The following is a 13,756-nucleotide window of genomic DNA, read 5'->3' on the forward strand; positions in this document are numbered from 1 at the left end:
CAGGCTGACCAGACCAGGACTGATGGCTTCATCTTCAGGACAGGTCCACCGTGGCTGGTCTTGCGGATCAGCCGCTCGCTAACGTTCTTCCCGCTTAGCTATGAAGGACTCAAAGCTTGCTTTTTGAAACTGTACGAGGTCTTCTGTCCAGAAAAATCGCTTCAGCATGTGCACCAGGTCTTGCGAAGTCTCCCAATTTGAAGCGTATCTCTTGTGGAACTGAATTTGTAGGTAACGACCTTGGGGCATAAGCTCTCGAGATGCATCTCTCCATGCATCCAGTGTAACAGCCCACAGCCACTGATAACACTGGTTCTGTGCATCGTCACCTCCCTCGTGGGCGTCTGGGTCCAAACGTAGGAGGTGCTCGTACAACGCATCCTTTGGTCCTCGGAAGATCACCGGTATTGCTCGCATCTCATTGAACGCTGTAGAGGAGAACAAGATCAGACCCAATGTTAGCAGAGCCTCCAAAGTCGGTGGAGTGGTGCTGCCTTCTTCATTCGGAGTCGTTAGAGTCTGAAGACTCGAGACCGACAGATAGTCGTCGTACTGGCCAACTTTCTGGTCATATGGGATGTGCCTGGAAGATTTGTAAGACATAGCTGTCGTCATTCTCGCAAGTATGTCCAAGAGTTCGACGCAAATGAGACCTTTTGCGCAGAGTTCTCGAAACCCAGGAGGCAATCGTTCGACAAGCGCAAAGGTCCGCTCGCCAAGAGGTAATGGAGGATAAATAGGCTTCTTTCGAGGTCGGTTGTCGACCCATAAGCCGCCACCCGTTGACAGCTTCCACGAGGCATCCCATCTGAAACGGTCAGTAGCTACCGCTGCGCGGTTCAAATGTTCTTTGAGTACTCACTGGAGCAGGACAGTCTTAGTACCGCCACCGTAGCCCAGATTATCTAAACCGCCACGTGCTGCGACCATTTGTTTGAGTCTGTTCTTGTGGAGCTTGAAGCCTTCCAAGTCGCCAGTTACGTACTAAACAGGCCCAAAATCAGTGCCCGCATACCTCAGTCTTATATGAAGGGTATGCTCACTGCTGATGCGGCTAGGAACATAATGCTCACGAGGACAATGTCTGCATCGGCGCCGCCCGGTCGACTTAGCCGCTGTCTAAGTAGGCGCATACCATTTCCCAATTGCGCGAGGATATATTCTCGGTTCACGGCCGCGTGTTTCACGGAGCTCATTGTACCGGCAATGGAAGCGAGGCCAAGCGGACGGAAGTCTTCGTCCATCAAGCACTCGAGCGGCATTCTGCCATATGTACTTCGCATGTCGAAGACAAAAAATGTTGCCACCACGCCTGGGTCAAGGATCTGCTTGTCTGTGCTCAATATTAGCGTGACTCGCCGACTGCGCATTTCCTACAGCCAACTTACAATAATCCACTATTTCTCCTTGCCTCGCATCGGCTGTCGTACCAGGGATACAATCGAATGGGTCTACCCTGATGCCCATCGAACCATCCTTGCAGAATATGGATGTTTCCCGGTGACTTCTCTCTTCCAGTTCGTCCTTGCATTGTTTAGTCTCGGTAGAAAACGACCCTGCAGGTCGTCAACGCTGTGTGCTGCGATGGGATCCTGTCGAACGCTCGACCACCGACTCACCTTTCTTCTTCTGACTACGGTGTCTCGATCCCGTAGCAGGTCTAGTGAGAGATCCTATAACTGACTCCTCTGATGTAGTGCCATCGCTGGGCTTGGTGTGTTGAGCATGGCGTGGTCTGGCGCTGTGCGGTGTTTGGCCCTCAACGTCATTTAACAGATTTGCGACTTTAAGAGGATCATTGTTCGGTCGTTGTTGGTTCTTCCAGTTGACAGCCCGGGAGGGGAATCGTAAGTTATCTTTGTGTTGGCGGCGGTTCGAATGTTTGCCGACCATACCACACCATTCGTTGATAGCATTTCTGCTTTGAGCGTCGAGTCCAGGTTTCTCGGTCGTCAATATTATCCAAGGCGCTGCCTGCTTGGACATTGTGACTGGCAGGCTGCCCCATACTCCGAGTAACAGTTTGTACGACGCGATATGTAAGACTTGTCTTCCCTTGATCGATCCTGTATTAGTTTCCGATCGCTGAGTAACACGGGGTTCCGATCTGACGCAGAGCTGTGGGTCTTGAAGCTGTGCGCCTGATATGGTTAATGCCCCAGCGACGTCAGTTGAGCAACCAAGATTCAACGAGCTCAGGTTGCTTCAGTGACCGACAAAGCTTGGACAGGAAACGGAGAGGAGGTATGGTAAATGGTCGATCCGTGGTAGGGGACTGTGTCTGGCGGTGGGAGGGTCAAGCTGCGGTTGCATGTGCTCGAAGTTGTTCCCCAACCACGTACCAAGCCAACAAGCTCAGTGGCGCCTAGCCACTGGTCCGAGGCCGTTGACTCCGCCCCCAAGTGCCGCAGAGCGAGAGTACCGTGAACTGGGCAACTTGTGGATACCGCTCGAATGAGTGTTGACAAAAAGAAAGGATCGGACGAACCCTCATACACGTACGAGTCCCTGCTCTCAGTGGCTATCGTGGCACGGCGAACATGGAAATGATCTGAGCTGTTCCGTTTCCGGCAGGTCAATATCTTCCTCGCAGTAGCACGAGCTACAGCCTACAAGCCATGACCGTATCTGGCTGCTCGCTTGGACGCATGTGTTTCAGCAGCCACTGATCTCAACTCGTGGATCAACGAGCAAATGAAGGGGCGGGAATGGTACGTGCGCGAAAGTCCGGAGTTCATAACCGGGGTGTGAGGCGGCACTCAGGCGGGCTTGATGATTAGTCCAGGGCTCCGTACGCGTTCTGTACCTTGCATGAAGGAACCCGGCTGAAGTTGACGATGAAACAAGGTATTCAGTACTTGAGGTCAAGCCACAACCATTTTTGGAAGGGAAGAGCTCGGCAACGAGATGGTGAGCAACACGTAATTACCACCGTTCCGCCCTTTGCCAGATCATAGGGCGTGAATGGAAGAAGAATGAGCTGCTCTTGATCGATGGCGACTTCATATCCCACGTCTGACAGACGTCTTTGGCCATAATTGGCAAGAATCACGCGACTGAAAGTCAAGATTCAGCTCTGTCAGACGGGAAAATCCGACGTGGTGCGGGGTATCAAATGTCTCCGACAGCTCAAATTCTGCTGACTTCACAATACTCGTTGGGTGCCAAGTTCATCAAGTTCAGGCTTCTCATCAGTTTCTCATGTCCACGTCTTTCCCACACAAATTACTTCGTCTGAAGGTTCCGTCGTCATATACTAAACCCCTTCCTTTAGCGGTTTCACGGATACAACCACGCCAATTCCACTCCTGCCGCGTCAAGATGTCCTCCGAGATGACTCAGGTTTTTACGAAAAACGCCTGCCCGCGTAAGGATTGCCTAGGCTTCCGTGATAGAAGGCATATCTGACTGTTGTCACGCAGCTGCTGGTCCATACAGTCAGGCAATCAAAGCTGCTGGTCAAGTCTGGGTTGCGGGGCAAATCCCGGCCGACACCAACGGAAAACTGGTTGAAGGCTCTATCGCAGACAAGACGAAGCAGTGCTGCGAGAACATCAAAGCGATATTGGAGGAGGCAGGAAGTGGCATAGGCAAAGTTGTCAAAGCTGGAGTGAGTCTTGCTGGCTGGGCTTTATCTTCTCCGGCTCCACAAATCATCCTGCCTTTGACGCCTTGCGATAAGCTAACCAGAGGACCAGGTCTTCCTGTCGGACATGAAGCACTTTGCCGAGATGAACAGCGTTTACGAACAGTACTTTACTCATAAGCCGGCGAGAACGTGTGTCGCAGTGCGAGAACTGCCCAAGGGCGTTGACGTCGAAATCGAAGCAATCGCACTTCAGTGATTGGCGAACGTCACCCAGCATTTTTGAAGCAACTCAATAGGAGTAATCTTGCATGTTGTGGCATTCCATCCTGGCGGAGAACCCGAGATTTCATACCGACGACAGCTGCAATTACAACTTACTCCTACCTTCTTCGCCCTCATTCTCCCCCAGCTCCACAACCACCTTTCCCCATGTATCTCGAGCACCCAGAGCGATCAGGGCTGCCGGAACCTGTTCCAGTCCTTTGTAATGCTTGTCTGTATACGTGATGCCCTTCAATTTGCCTGAATTGATCAAGTCAAATATGCCTTTCCACACTTGTGGAACCGTCTCCTTCTCTTTCGTGGCATACATCCCCCAGTGCAACCCAACGAGGCTGATATTTTTCAGGAGAACTCTGTTCAGGGCGACCTTTTCAATGGTGCCGCCTGCGAAGCCGATAACTAGCAGTCGACCATTCCATGCAATACATTTCATCGATGGATCAATCATACCTCCAGACCTTGTTAGCATTGCCGCAACATTCACAATGGCAGTAGTACTCACCAACGGGATCATAGACGACATCGACGCCCTGCTTGCCGTTTCCTGTCCTATGCTGTTCGCAGAGCCCGATGACTCTTTGCGGCCAATTCTTGTCCCGATAGTCCACAACGTAGTCCGCCCCGTAGTCTAAACAGACCTGTCTCTTTCGCTCCGAACCGGCTGTGGCAACAACAGTGGCTCCCAGAGCCTTTGCGACCTGAACCGCCGACAGACCGACACCGCCAGCGCCTGCGTGGACAAGCACCCACTCGCCCGGCTGAGTCTTTGCTCGCGTGACCAAGGCACCGTAAGCGGTTGGAGTTGTCACATAGAGACCAGCAGCATCCGCAAAGCTCCAGCCCTGGGGCACGGGAAATAAAACTCCTTCGTCTGCCAGTATATGAGAAGCATATGCTCCGTGCGTGGCGCCAAATACTCGGTCGCCCACTTTAAACTGATGGTTTGTCTGTGTGCTCACTGTGCCGTCGAGGCTACTCGCGACAGCGCTCTTGGACCCTTCCCGGGTGGTAGGTGTTGCGACCACCACACCGGCAAACTCCATGCCGGCGATCCATGGTAGGGGTGGCTGGTGCTGGTATTTGCCCTGGATCTGGAGGAGGTCAAAGAAATTCGTGCCGCAGGCGCGGATCTTGATCAGATATTTCGTGGGATGGGGCGCGGGAGTGGGCAGGGTAGTGACGAAGAGGTCCTGAGGTCCGGAGACATATTTCGTTACTTGGATAGCTTTCATTTTGGACAGCTTCTTCAGTTTGGGTCTGCGGGACGGAGAACAGAGAAGTTACCACATTTCATATGGAGAGGGAGGAATGACCGCAGCCAAAGTTATCTACCCAGTACTGGGGACTGGGGGTATCCTCTTCCGGAGCTGGGGCTCGGTCCATTGGCAGGATGAGCTGAGCTGCCTCGGTGTTTATGCCTCGGTTGAGTCCGCAGTGACAAGGAGGGTCAGATGTCAGACTGACAACCCACGTGACAAGCCTCACACTAGGCTTAGCCCAGGATCTTATCAAGATTAGATGCGGAATCGGAGAATACATACTCCGTGGGTAGATTTCACTTGGCGGCTGAAGCGAGGGACAATCTGCTCGGAGCTTACATAGATCACCACGACTCTCCAGGGATAGGTATGAATGACGACATGGAAGTGACCGATGGCTGCCTAGACAATGCGCATTATCCTCTTCTGGACAAGGAATGGCAACGTGCCTGCTACGGACCGGTCTCTCTGCGGAAGGGTACTGCTTATACTCCAGACTCGGCATCGGCGGCTCGACGATGGGCTTATGATTCCTACAATGGGTAGTGTCAGGCGGAAGCAATACTACTACTCTTCTCTCGAGCAGCGAGGTTCGATTTCCCGCGTGGCCATACTGCTGGCTCATCTAAGGACGGACTTCAACCCCCCTCGTAAGAGATCGTCGCTATCCCGAAACATTGTCATGGCAGGCAACACCATACCGTGCTCCCTGCATTGGACCAGCAGCCAGATCTGTGGAGCTCGGCTGCAGGCCTGACGATCCTAAAACGTACCGATACTCGGCACGATTAGGGATTAGTCTTGATCCCAACATGACACAGCCTCGTGGCGATCCGTCGAGGCATAGCATATAGGATGGGCATGAGAACGTACCTCGCCGCATGAAACGGCATTACAGTTCTCGAAACCCCTGCAGCCTCATTCGCAAATTGCGTTGATCATTAGGGATGTTGAACTTCTTTACAAGGTATATGGTGCCATGTGCTTCAGTGCTCACCAGCATTGCCGGCGCCGCGCCGAGTGGCCAGCTCAAGGTGTTCGAGCAGCTCATCGACGTCCCTGACGGTTGGTATCGCGGGGTACCAGCACCGGCACTCGCACGTCTCAAACTCCATATAGCCATTCGCCAGGATGACAAGCACGCTTTCCTCCAAGAACAGCTGCTGAAGATCTCCGATCCCGAGCACGAGCTCTATGGCCAACACTACGACGCTCACGAGCTCGACGCACTCTTACGTCCTGAGCCAGCAACTTCAAGTGATGTGCTCTCCTGGCTCGAGGAACAAGGCATTCCGGCAATGGAGATCGAAGACAATGGAGACTGGATCAGCGTCGACACCACAGTTGCGCGGGCAGAAAATCTCCTCGACACAACTTTCTACTTCTTCCACTACGCTGAAGACAAAAGCTGGCGCATTCGCACCCTCGAATACTCCATCCCCGACAGGCTCCATCCATACATCCAGATGATCCAACCGACTACACATTTTGCCCGTTCCCGAGCAAATCAACAACCCGGGCCAACCTCCAACTCGATACCCGTGTACGGATCAGCAACCAAACTGAACGCAACGTACTGTAACACCACCACCTCAGCAGACTGTATCCGCGCACTCTACGGTATAGGCGATTTCCGCGCCAATGCCAGCTCCGGCTCGCGTCTCGGAATCCCCGCCTTCGCCAGTCAAAACGTCCTCCGCGGCGACCTGGCCTTGTTCGTCGACAAATGGGCACCATACGCCCGCGGCGCAAACTTCTCCATCACCTCCGTGAACGGCGGCGTTAACAACGAATCTACCGACGCGATCTGGGCCTCCGAAGCCAATATGGACATCCAATACGGCTTGACCCTAGCGTACCCAACGCCGGTCGACTTCTACAAAGTCGGGGGCAGGGGCCCAATGATCCACGACCTGCAACTCCCCGACAGACCAGGTGTGCTGAACGAGCAGGAGCCGTTCCTCGAGTATCTGCAGTACATGGTCAACTTGACCAACGACAAACTGCCGCAAGTGATCAGCATCTCGTACGGCGAAGACGAGCAGACCCACCCGCTATCCTACATGCTCAGCGTGTGCCAATTGTTCGCCAAGCTGGGCGCACGCGGCGTGAGCGTGATCACATCCAGTGGCGACGGCGGGCCCGGGGACGGCTGCATGACCAACGACGGGCAAAACAGGACGCGGTTCATGCCGCAGTTCCCCTCCAGCTGTCCGTGGGTCACGAGCGTGGGGGGCACAGGCCAGGTGCTTCCCGAGATTGCCGAACAGCTGTCTGGCGGCGGCTTCAGCGACGTTTTTGCCCGGCCCGATTATCAGCGCACGCAGGTTGAGACGTATCTGAATGGCACCATCAAGGACAAGTTCAACGGCCTGTACAACAGGACGGGAAGGGGCATCCCTGACGTCGCGGCGCAGGCGTGGACGACGTTCCCCATCTTCCATCTGGGCCAGGAGCAGCTGAGCGGCGGCACGAGCGCGGCGACGCCCACCTGGGCTGCCATCATCGCCAATCTCAACTCCGAGCGCCTGTCCAGGGGCCAGAAACCGCTGGGCTTCTTGAACCCTTGGTTGTACAACACGGCGTACAATTCGCTCACGGACATCACGCAGGGGTCGTCCCGCGGCTGTGACAACGTGACAAATGCGGGACAGGACGCGCCGGGAGTCCCTGGAGCCGGGTGGAAGGCAGTCAAGGGATGGGATGCTGTCACTGGGCTGGGCACGCCCAATTTCACAAAGCTGCTCGACTTGGCCGTTGAAATGTGACGGAGGCTTACCTCGGCGAATAAGTACTTATGGGGCGATCTGTGTCAAACACTCGTTTGAAGTTGGTGAGGCCCCGTCTGGAAAAGGATTCACCTATGCAGACAGGTAATCAAGCAGCTAGGCAACAGCTATTTACTTCCGGCGGATCTCGACGTATTGTCATATGCAGCTTTCCCGCATCCCGGTCACGAGTTGGCAGGCAAAGACTCTACACACTCATCGGACCCGTGTAAGCTAGATAGGCTAACACGAGCTGTAAAGGTGTATCGCCTTTATCATGTTGAATGGATACTTCTGCCCTTGCACTGACTAGGGCATCGACGACTGGGCCGCTCGTGGCCGATACTGCCATATGCAAAGGAGAGCGGTCGAGTTGGCCCTTTGCGTTGATGTCAGCGCTAGAGCGGACGAGAAGATGAACAATGTCCAGTTCAGGTGCCATGGCTGCGTGGTGGAGGGAAGCATTGCCCCCATATTCTTTCACATTTACCGCATCGCCAGCATGGAGAAGGGTCTGAACCTGCTCTCTATCGGATGACCGCGTGATGCACAGGCGTCTTCCCACTATGATCCTTTGTCGTATGTAGCAAGTCAAACGGCAGATCCTAGGCGAAGTTCGAGTAATGAGGTACTCGTACTCGTAAGGTACCTACCCCGGTACTGGGTAGCTTCGAGGGTTAGTCCTCTCGCAGCTAGACGCTACAGCGTTTTTGCCCCATGAGGATGAGGTACAGTCACGTGCCAGGCGACCGCGCAAGCCGTGCGCTGTCACGTGCCGCCTTCCGACATTTCCTGTCAGCCAACTTCGCCTGTTGCCTTGCCCAAGACTACCAAGCGTGGTCGCTCAACTCTCTCATTCCCGCCCTCGGTATCGCCGTCTTCCTTCCGATGCCTGCATCTGTTCCTGAGGACGCTCTGTCACTACTGATCGATTCGCTCGTCGCTGGATTCGAGTCCCTGCTCTCCCATGTTCGTGACACCCTCGAGAATGAAAAACTGCTAAGAGAAAGGCTGGAATACGCAGCAAATGAGGTGAGTATTTCATAATTTGACATCCAATCCCACTACACATGTCCTAGGATGAGAAATATTTGATTAGCTCTAGATCAAGAGCTGCAACTATTGTGGCGATGAGCGACACTTTGCATGTATTACCTGAATGGCGTTCTCCTATACAATTCTCCTGCAAATTTTTGTGGTCTGCGTCAGACACTGATGGATTAGATCCAGTACCAAAGACTCTTAGCGGCTGGCAGCTGTCATTCGGCATCCACTGCTCACAGCGACGTCGTGAAACAGATACGAGTTCAGCCTATCGCCGGTGCCAACGTCGAAGAACTTGCTTCTGTCCGTCAAGCGCAACAAGCGATTGAAATATACAAGATGTCTAGAATACAAAAGCCTCAGCCTGGTATAGCACGATGCCCAGTTGCGCATCCGAGCAGGAACCCCGAAGATCTTGAGCGCGATTTTACGACGCCAGGTGTCCAGGGAACCCTGGGCTGCCCTTTTGCGAAGATGGCGAACGGACTGGCATCGTCTGTGCAAAATGACCCTATAGCAGCCGAATTTCACCAGGACAAAGCCTCCACACTATCCCCTCCCGTAGACCAACGCCCTGGCCAATGCCCCATCCGGTTCCTCGATCAACATTCTCCCGAAGAGGTTGCCAAATACTTCGAGAACCATAAACATGAGATTCCCCGAAGCCATGAAATATGTGTGCGGAGATACGGAGGCAATGAGACCAGCGCCCGCCAGCTGGACGCCAAATATGGCAATTTGGTGAACATGATACAAGGTTTAGGGGTCAAGCATAAAGCATACCTACCGGAAAGAGACCGGATTGAAGAACGAGATAAAGACTCAACCCGGGGTGTCGAGAAGTGGGCTGAGAATATCAGCCAGGATGCGACGCCTCCCGTCCAAGAAGGCGCTGTGCCGGACGAAGGCGTAAGACAATCACATTTTGAGAGGCCCCTGCGCGAGGTTCGAGTGGGAGAATCTCCCACTCGACCGTGGGGGATCTCAGTTCCTGCTGATAGAGAGCCGACGCCGAGCGCTTTGCAGGACGAAGACGAGGCTGCGCATCTGAAACTGCCGTCCGCCACTTCGCGGCCGACTCCAGGCGCGACGCCAAATCGAGGCCCTACGGAGCACGGTCAGAAACCACAACAGCGGGGAAGCCGGCCCGGAGATGCTATCGAGACGACTGACCACCGCACACAGGTCATCTTCAATGGCCCGGTGTTCTTCGGTTACTCGGCGGAGGAAGTGGCCTCGTTGCTTCAGAAAATGGACCTGGCAAACACCAAGGCAGGCAACGGGTGAAATTCCCTCTTTGGTCTTTTGCATTACCGATTCATTTGTAGCGTTCAGAGCGAAGCGATCGAAGACAGCAATCATGATCTAATGACCACGATTGACATGAAATTATGTACCAACACCCATACCAATACCAATGACAAGATAAATCCACATTCGGCCCACTAAGCCGTCCCAGACAAGGGCATTTCTCATGTAGGCACGCAAGGAGTCAACCAGTCCACGACGTGATCGCAAGATCAGGAACAAGTTGAACTATGAAAGTCCAAAACGTTTGCTATTGCAACATGAAGTGTGTGAAAGAAAATCCACCAGCTCTGGCTCTACCGGACCACAGGATGTGGACCGTGTAGGCCGTGACTTCGTGAGAAGAGCTTGTGGGATGCCGATGGGCGCAAGCAGCTGGAAAGTGATTCGTTGCGTAGATCATAAAACGTATCTCAGCGGTGTGCGTGTATCTTGGAGGAGGGGTACGGAATACACCATTCTTGGGCTATCGTGAGACGAGGCCGCGAGAGACGGGATAGTGTCCAGTGTCCAGTGTCCAGTGTCGAACTATACAGCATGACTTTGTTGAAGTCTTTGAAAAACTCGGCCAAATTCAAAAATTCAGGACTGATCGAAAATCCAAAGACGGAAGGTTAGCCGGCGGCCGCTTTTGCCGCACTCTTCTGCGCCTTTGACTTCAGGTCGTCGTCAACCAGAGATACTCTTTTCAGATACATATCACTCTGGAGCGTCCCGAGTCTGCCGTCCTATCATGCAACATCGACCTCAATTACCCATTGAGCAGTCGTGGGAACCAATGATGCACGGAGCCATTGTTGTCAATGCGCCGAACCTGGCCTGATGAAGCTGTGTTGCGTATGTTGTGGAATGCTCATCTGCCGACTCCCTACAGGTATAGGTCATCCAACTGAGTCAGTAATACCCGATTGATGTAAGAATGAGCCGGTATGGGAGCACAAGAGAAACGAGGTAAGCAGGACATTGCACGAGGAAAGCAGGAGGAGGATAAAAGCAAGGCTCGTCGTGCTTGTCCCGAACCATCCGCTTTCCCCTTTAACTTCTGCTCTCTCTCTCTCACGAAACACGCGCGTAGCAAGCATGGCACACTCCAAAGTCTGGTTCATCACGGGCTGCTCAAGTGGTTTCGGCAAGGCATTAGCACACGAAGCCCTCCTCCGTGGAGACAAGGTCGTCGCGACGGCACGCAACGCAAGCAAACTCGAGGAGCTGAAAGCAGCTGGAGCCCACACGCTGAGCTTGGATGTGACCTCGCCATTGGACGAGCTCAAACGCGTGGTCGAAGAAGCCCACAGCCTCCATGGAAGGATCGACTTCCTCATCAACAACGCCGGGTACTGTCAGGTCGGCGGGTTGGAAGAGCTCACGTACGATGCTACCATGGACCGTTTTATGCGCGTCAAAGGTCACTTACATGCTTCATGCAGCCCGGCAGAAACTCAAGCCCAATTCGCAACCAACGTCTTTGGCCCTCTGAACGTCACCAGAGCCATCCTTCCTTACATGCGCGCTAGACGGTCTGGAGTCATCGCCAACTTCTCGAGTATCGGGGCGTGGCGCGGGACCCCGGCAGTGGGCATCTACGAGGCCTCCAAATGGGCCGTCAGCGGCGTCTCGGAGACGCTGCGCCTCGAGCTGGCCGAGTTCAACATCAAAGTATGCAGCATCGAGCCAGGCTACTTCCGGTCGAACTTTTTGAGCAAGGAGCACAAGATCCTGCACGAACACATCATCGCGGACTACGATGGCACAGTAGTGCGCAGGACCGAGGAACGGGTGGAGAGGACGAACCAGAACCAACGCGGCGATCCCGCGAAAGGGGCCAAGGTCATCGTTGATGTCCTGACCGGTGTTACTGGCAAGGAGGTTCCGGTACGGCTCGCGCTGGGCCCGGATGCCTATAGGATCATCAAGGACAAGTGCGAAGAGACGATCAGGATTCTGGATGAGTGGGTGCACATCGGTTCTTCCACCGACGTTGAAGAAGCGAAGTAGAAGAGGTGGGCATTCCAGTGCTCGAGATCTATCGGACAGGCGTATAGTACATGTATGTGGTTGTATAGAGAATGTAGATGACTTGGGTCTCTTCAATATCTCTGACGGCACGCAACGTTACGGTAGTCACGGATCAGCGGCGAGTGGTGTGGTGGGTTGGTGAGTGGATGGGACGTCCTCTCTCCTCCGTAAGTGTATCTTGCCTGTTATTCCTTTAGGGGGCATTCCATCTTACCCATCTGCATCTATGCGTAGAATGGCGCAGGTTTGCGGTGCTCATGATCGTTTGGAGACTGCTGCAGGTACTGACGTGGCAGACAGGGAGCAGGACTGGAAAACACTGGCCAATTAATGCACCAACGCCCATGAGACTTACAGATGGCCGCTGCAAGCCACTTGTCGTGGAATTGTCTTCGGCTTGGCTTTTCCCATGCTCTGGCCTTGTGCAAATTATCCCATCGCCATCACTTCTCCCTTCGTCTGTTTTCAGCAATCAATCCAACGTCCGTTACGTCCTACCGTGTATTACTAGACATACAGAAAGGATGGCTGCAAACGCGAACCTTCAGCTCCAGGCTCAACCGGCCAGGACCGTGCTGACTAACCTGGAAGAGCAGGTGCTCCGTGGATTTCTCGATCAGAGTAACAGCCTGGTTCACCGCATTGCTGGCATTCATGACGAGAGAAATTGGGGAGAGCGAGAGGAGCATGTCACCGCCAAGTTCTTTCGAGCAATAAACGAAGAAGGGGGAAAGAAGCGCCTGTTTGTTTGTTGCAATGGCACGTGGAAGAATGCATCAGGCACTGCCAAACTTCTCACGAACGTGGCGAGGTTTGCTCGCGCTGTCGATCGATATGGCATCCACACTGAGTTCAGCGCCAGTGCCATCACGCAGGTAATCTACTATTCGGGAGGAGTACGGGACACAGTCCGTGCTGGTGGATAGTGTGTACTCTGGTGCTACTGGTGAAGGTTGTATTTGCTTTCTTGCGCTCCTAACTTGAAAATTAAGGTGCTAATAAGGCTGATAGGTTTGGAAGGAAAAATTCTAAGCGCCTACTGCTTTCTTTGCAATAATTACAACTTTGCTGCGAATCAAGACGAGATTATTCTCGTCGGGTATCCTCGAGGGGCCTTTACTGTTCGGTGTCTCGCAGATTTCATCAGCCAGGTTGGTCTCCTTCGGCGTACCAAGTTGCCCTTCCTCTCTGTCTTGTTTAGCGAATGGGTGAAAACACAGACGTGTGATGAGAGGAGACAGACGAAGGAAAAAATCGGGAATATTGAATCCTTTTCTCATCCAGTCAAGATCAAGGTGCTTGCCGAATTCGACCCCGTTAGCATGCCTCCCTCTGCACATGGGAAGGGTCTGGTGCATGGTCATTTGGGACAGACGCCCAGAATAAAGTCTTGTTTTCTCGTCACCCCCTACACCAGCCATACCGAAGGTCCCCAGAGAGCGTCCGTGTTGGATACAGCTCATAGTGAGCCGCTTACCACAGCGTCACCA

General features: G+C 53.6%; 8 protein-coding genes across 8 annotated transcripts; 5 read left to right on the forward strand and 3 right to left on the reverse strand.

The window, feature by feature from the left end:
* Positions 1 to 78: 78 nt before the first annotated feature.
* G647_00985 (uncharacterized protein) lies at positions 79 to 1,262 on the reverse strand (the record flags this gene model as incomplete). The annotated part of the gene is made up of 3 exons (XM_008724387.1): positions 79 to 808; positions 863 to 984; positions 1,074 to 1,262. 3 exons carry the CDS (start codon positions 1,260 to 1,262, stop codon positions 79 to 81), a joined length of 1,041 nt encoding a protein of 346 aa, XP_008722609.1.
* A 2,059-nt stretch (positions 1,263 to 3,321) lies between these two features.
* On the forward strand, positions 3,322 to 3,845 carry G647_00986 (uncharacterized protein; the record flags this gene model as incomplete). Its single annotated transcript, XM_008724388.1, has 3 exons — positions 3,322 to 3,367; positions 3,423 to 3,610; positions 3,699 to 3,845. 3 exons carry the CDS (start codon positions 3,322 to 3,324, stop codon positions 3,843 to 3,845), a joined length of 381 nt encoding a protein of 126 aa, XP_008722610.1.
* A 111-nt stretch (positions 3,846 to 3,956) lies between these two features.
* G647_00987 (uncharacterized protein) lies at positions 3,957 to 5,103 on the reverse strand (the record flags this gene model as incomplete). Its single annotated transcript, XM_008724389.1, has 2 exons — positions 3,957 to 4,321; positions 4,374 to 5,103. The coding sequence occupies 2 exons, from the start codon at positions 5,101 to 5,103 to the stop codon at positions 3,957 to 3,959; spliced, it is 1,095 nt and encodes a 364-aa protein (XP_008722611.1).
* A 998-nt stretch (positions 5,104 to 6,101) lies between these two features.
* G647_00988 (uncharacterized protein) lies at positions 6,102 to 7,898 on the forward strand (the record flags this gene model as incomplete). Its single annotated transcript, XM_008724390.1, has 1 exon — positions 6,102 to 7,898. One exon carries the CDS (start codon positions 6,102 to 6,104, stop codon positions 7,896 to 7,898), a length of 1,797 nt encoding a protein of 598 aa, XP_008722612.1.
* Positions 7,899 to 8,106: 208 nt separating this feature from the next.
* On the reverse strand, positions 8,107 to 8,340 carry G647_00989 (uncharacterized protein; the record flags this gene model as incomplete). Its single annotated transcript, XM_008724391.1, has 1 exon — positions 8,107 to 8,340. The coding sequence occupies one exon, from the start codon at positions 8,338 to 8,340 to the stop codon at positions 8,107 to 8,109; it is 234 nt and encodes a 77-aa protein (XP_008722613.1).
* Positions 8,341 to 9,281: 941 nt separating this feature from the next.
* On the forward strand, positions 9,282 to 10,229 carry G647_00990 (uncharacterized protein; the record flags this gene model as incomplete). Its single annotated transcript, XM_008724392.1, has 1 exon — positions 9,282 to 10,229. The coding sequence occupies one exon, from the start codon at positions 9,282 to 9,284 to the stop codon at positions 10,227 to 10,229; it is 948 nt and encodes a 315-aa protein (XP_008722614.1).
* Positions 10,230 to 11,330: 1,101 nt separating this feature from the next.
* G647_00991 (uncharacterized protein) lies at positions 11,331 to 12,245 on the forward strand (the record flags this gene model as incomplete). Its single annotated transcript, XM_008724393.1, has 2 exons — positions 11,331 to 11,617; positions 11,678 to 12,245. The coding sequence occupies 2 exons, from the start codon at positions 11,331 to 11,333 to the stop codon at positions 12,243 to 12,245; spliced, it is 855 nt and encodes a 284-aa protein (XP_008722615.1).
* Positions 12,246 to 12,790: 545 nt separating this feature from the next.
* Positions 12,791 to 13,192, forward strand: G647_00992 (uncharacterized protein; the record flags this gene model as incomplete). Its single annotated transcript, XM_008724394.1, has 1 exon — positions 12,791 to 13,192. The coding sequence occupies one exon, from the start codon at positions 12,791 to 12,793 to the stop codon at positions 13,190 to 13,192; it is 402 nt and encodes a 133-aa protein (XP_008722616.1).
* Positions 13,193 to 13,756: the final 564 nt, after the last annotated feature.

This window comes from Cladophialophora carrionii (assembly GCF_000365165.1).
Source record: "Cladophialophora carrionii CBS 160.54 unplaced genomic scaffold supercont1.1, whole genome shotgun sequence".
Lineage (NCBI taxonomy): Eukaryota > Fungi > Ascomycota > Eurotiomycetes > Chaetothyriales > Herpotrichiellaceae > Cladophialophora > Cladophialophora carrionii.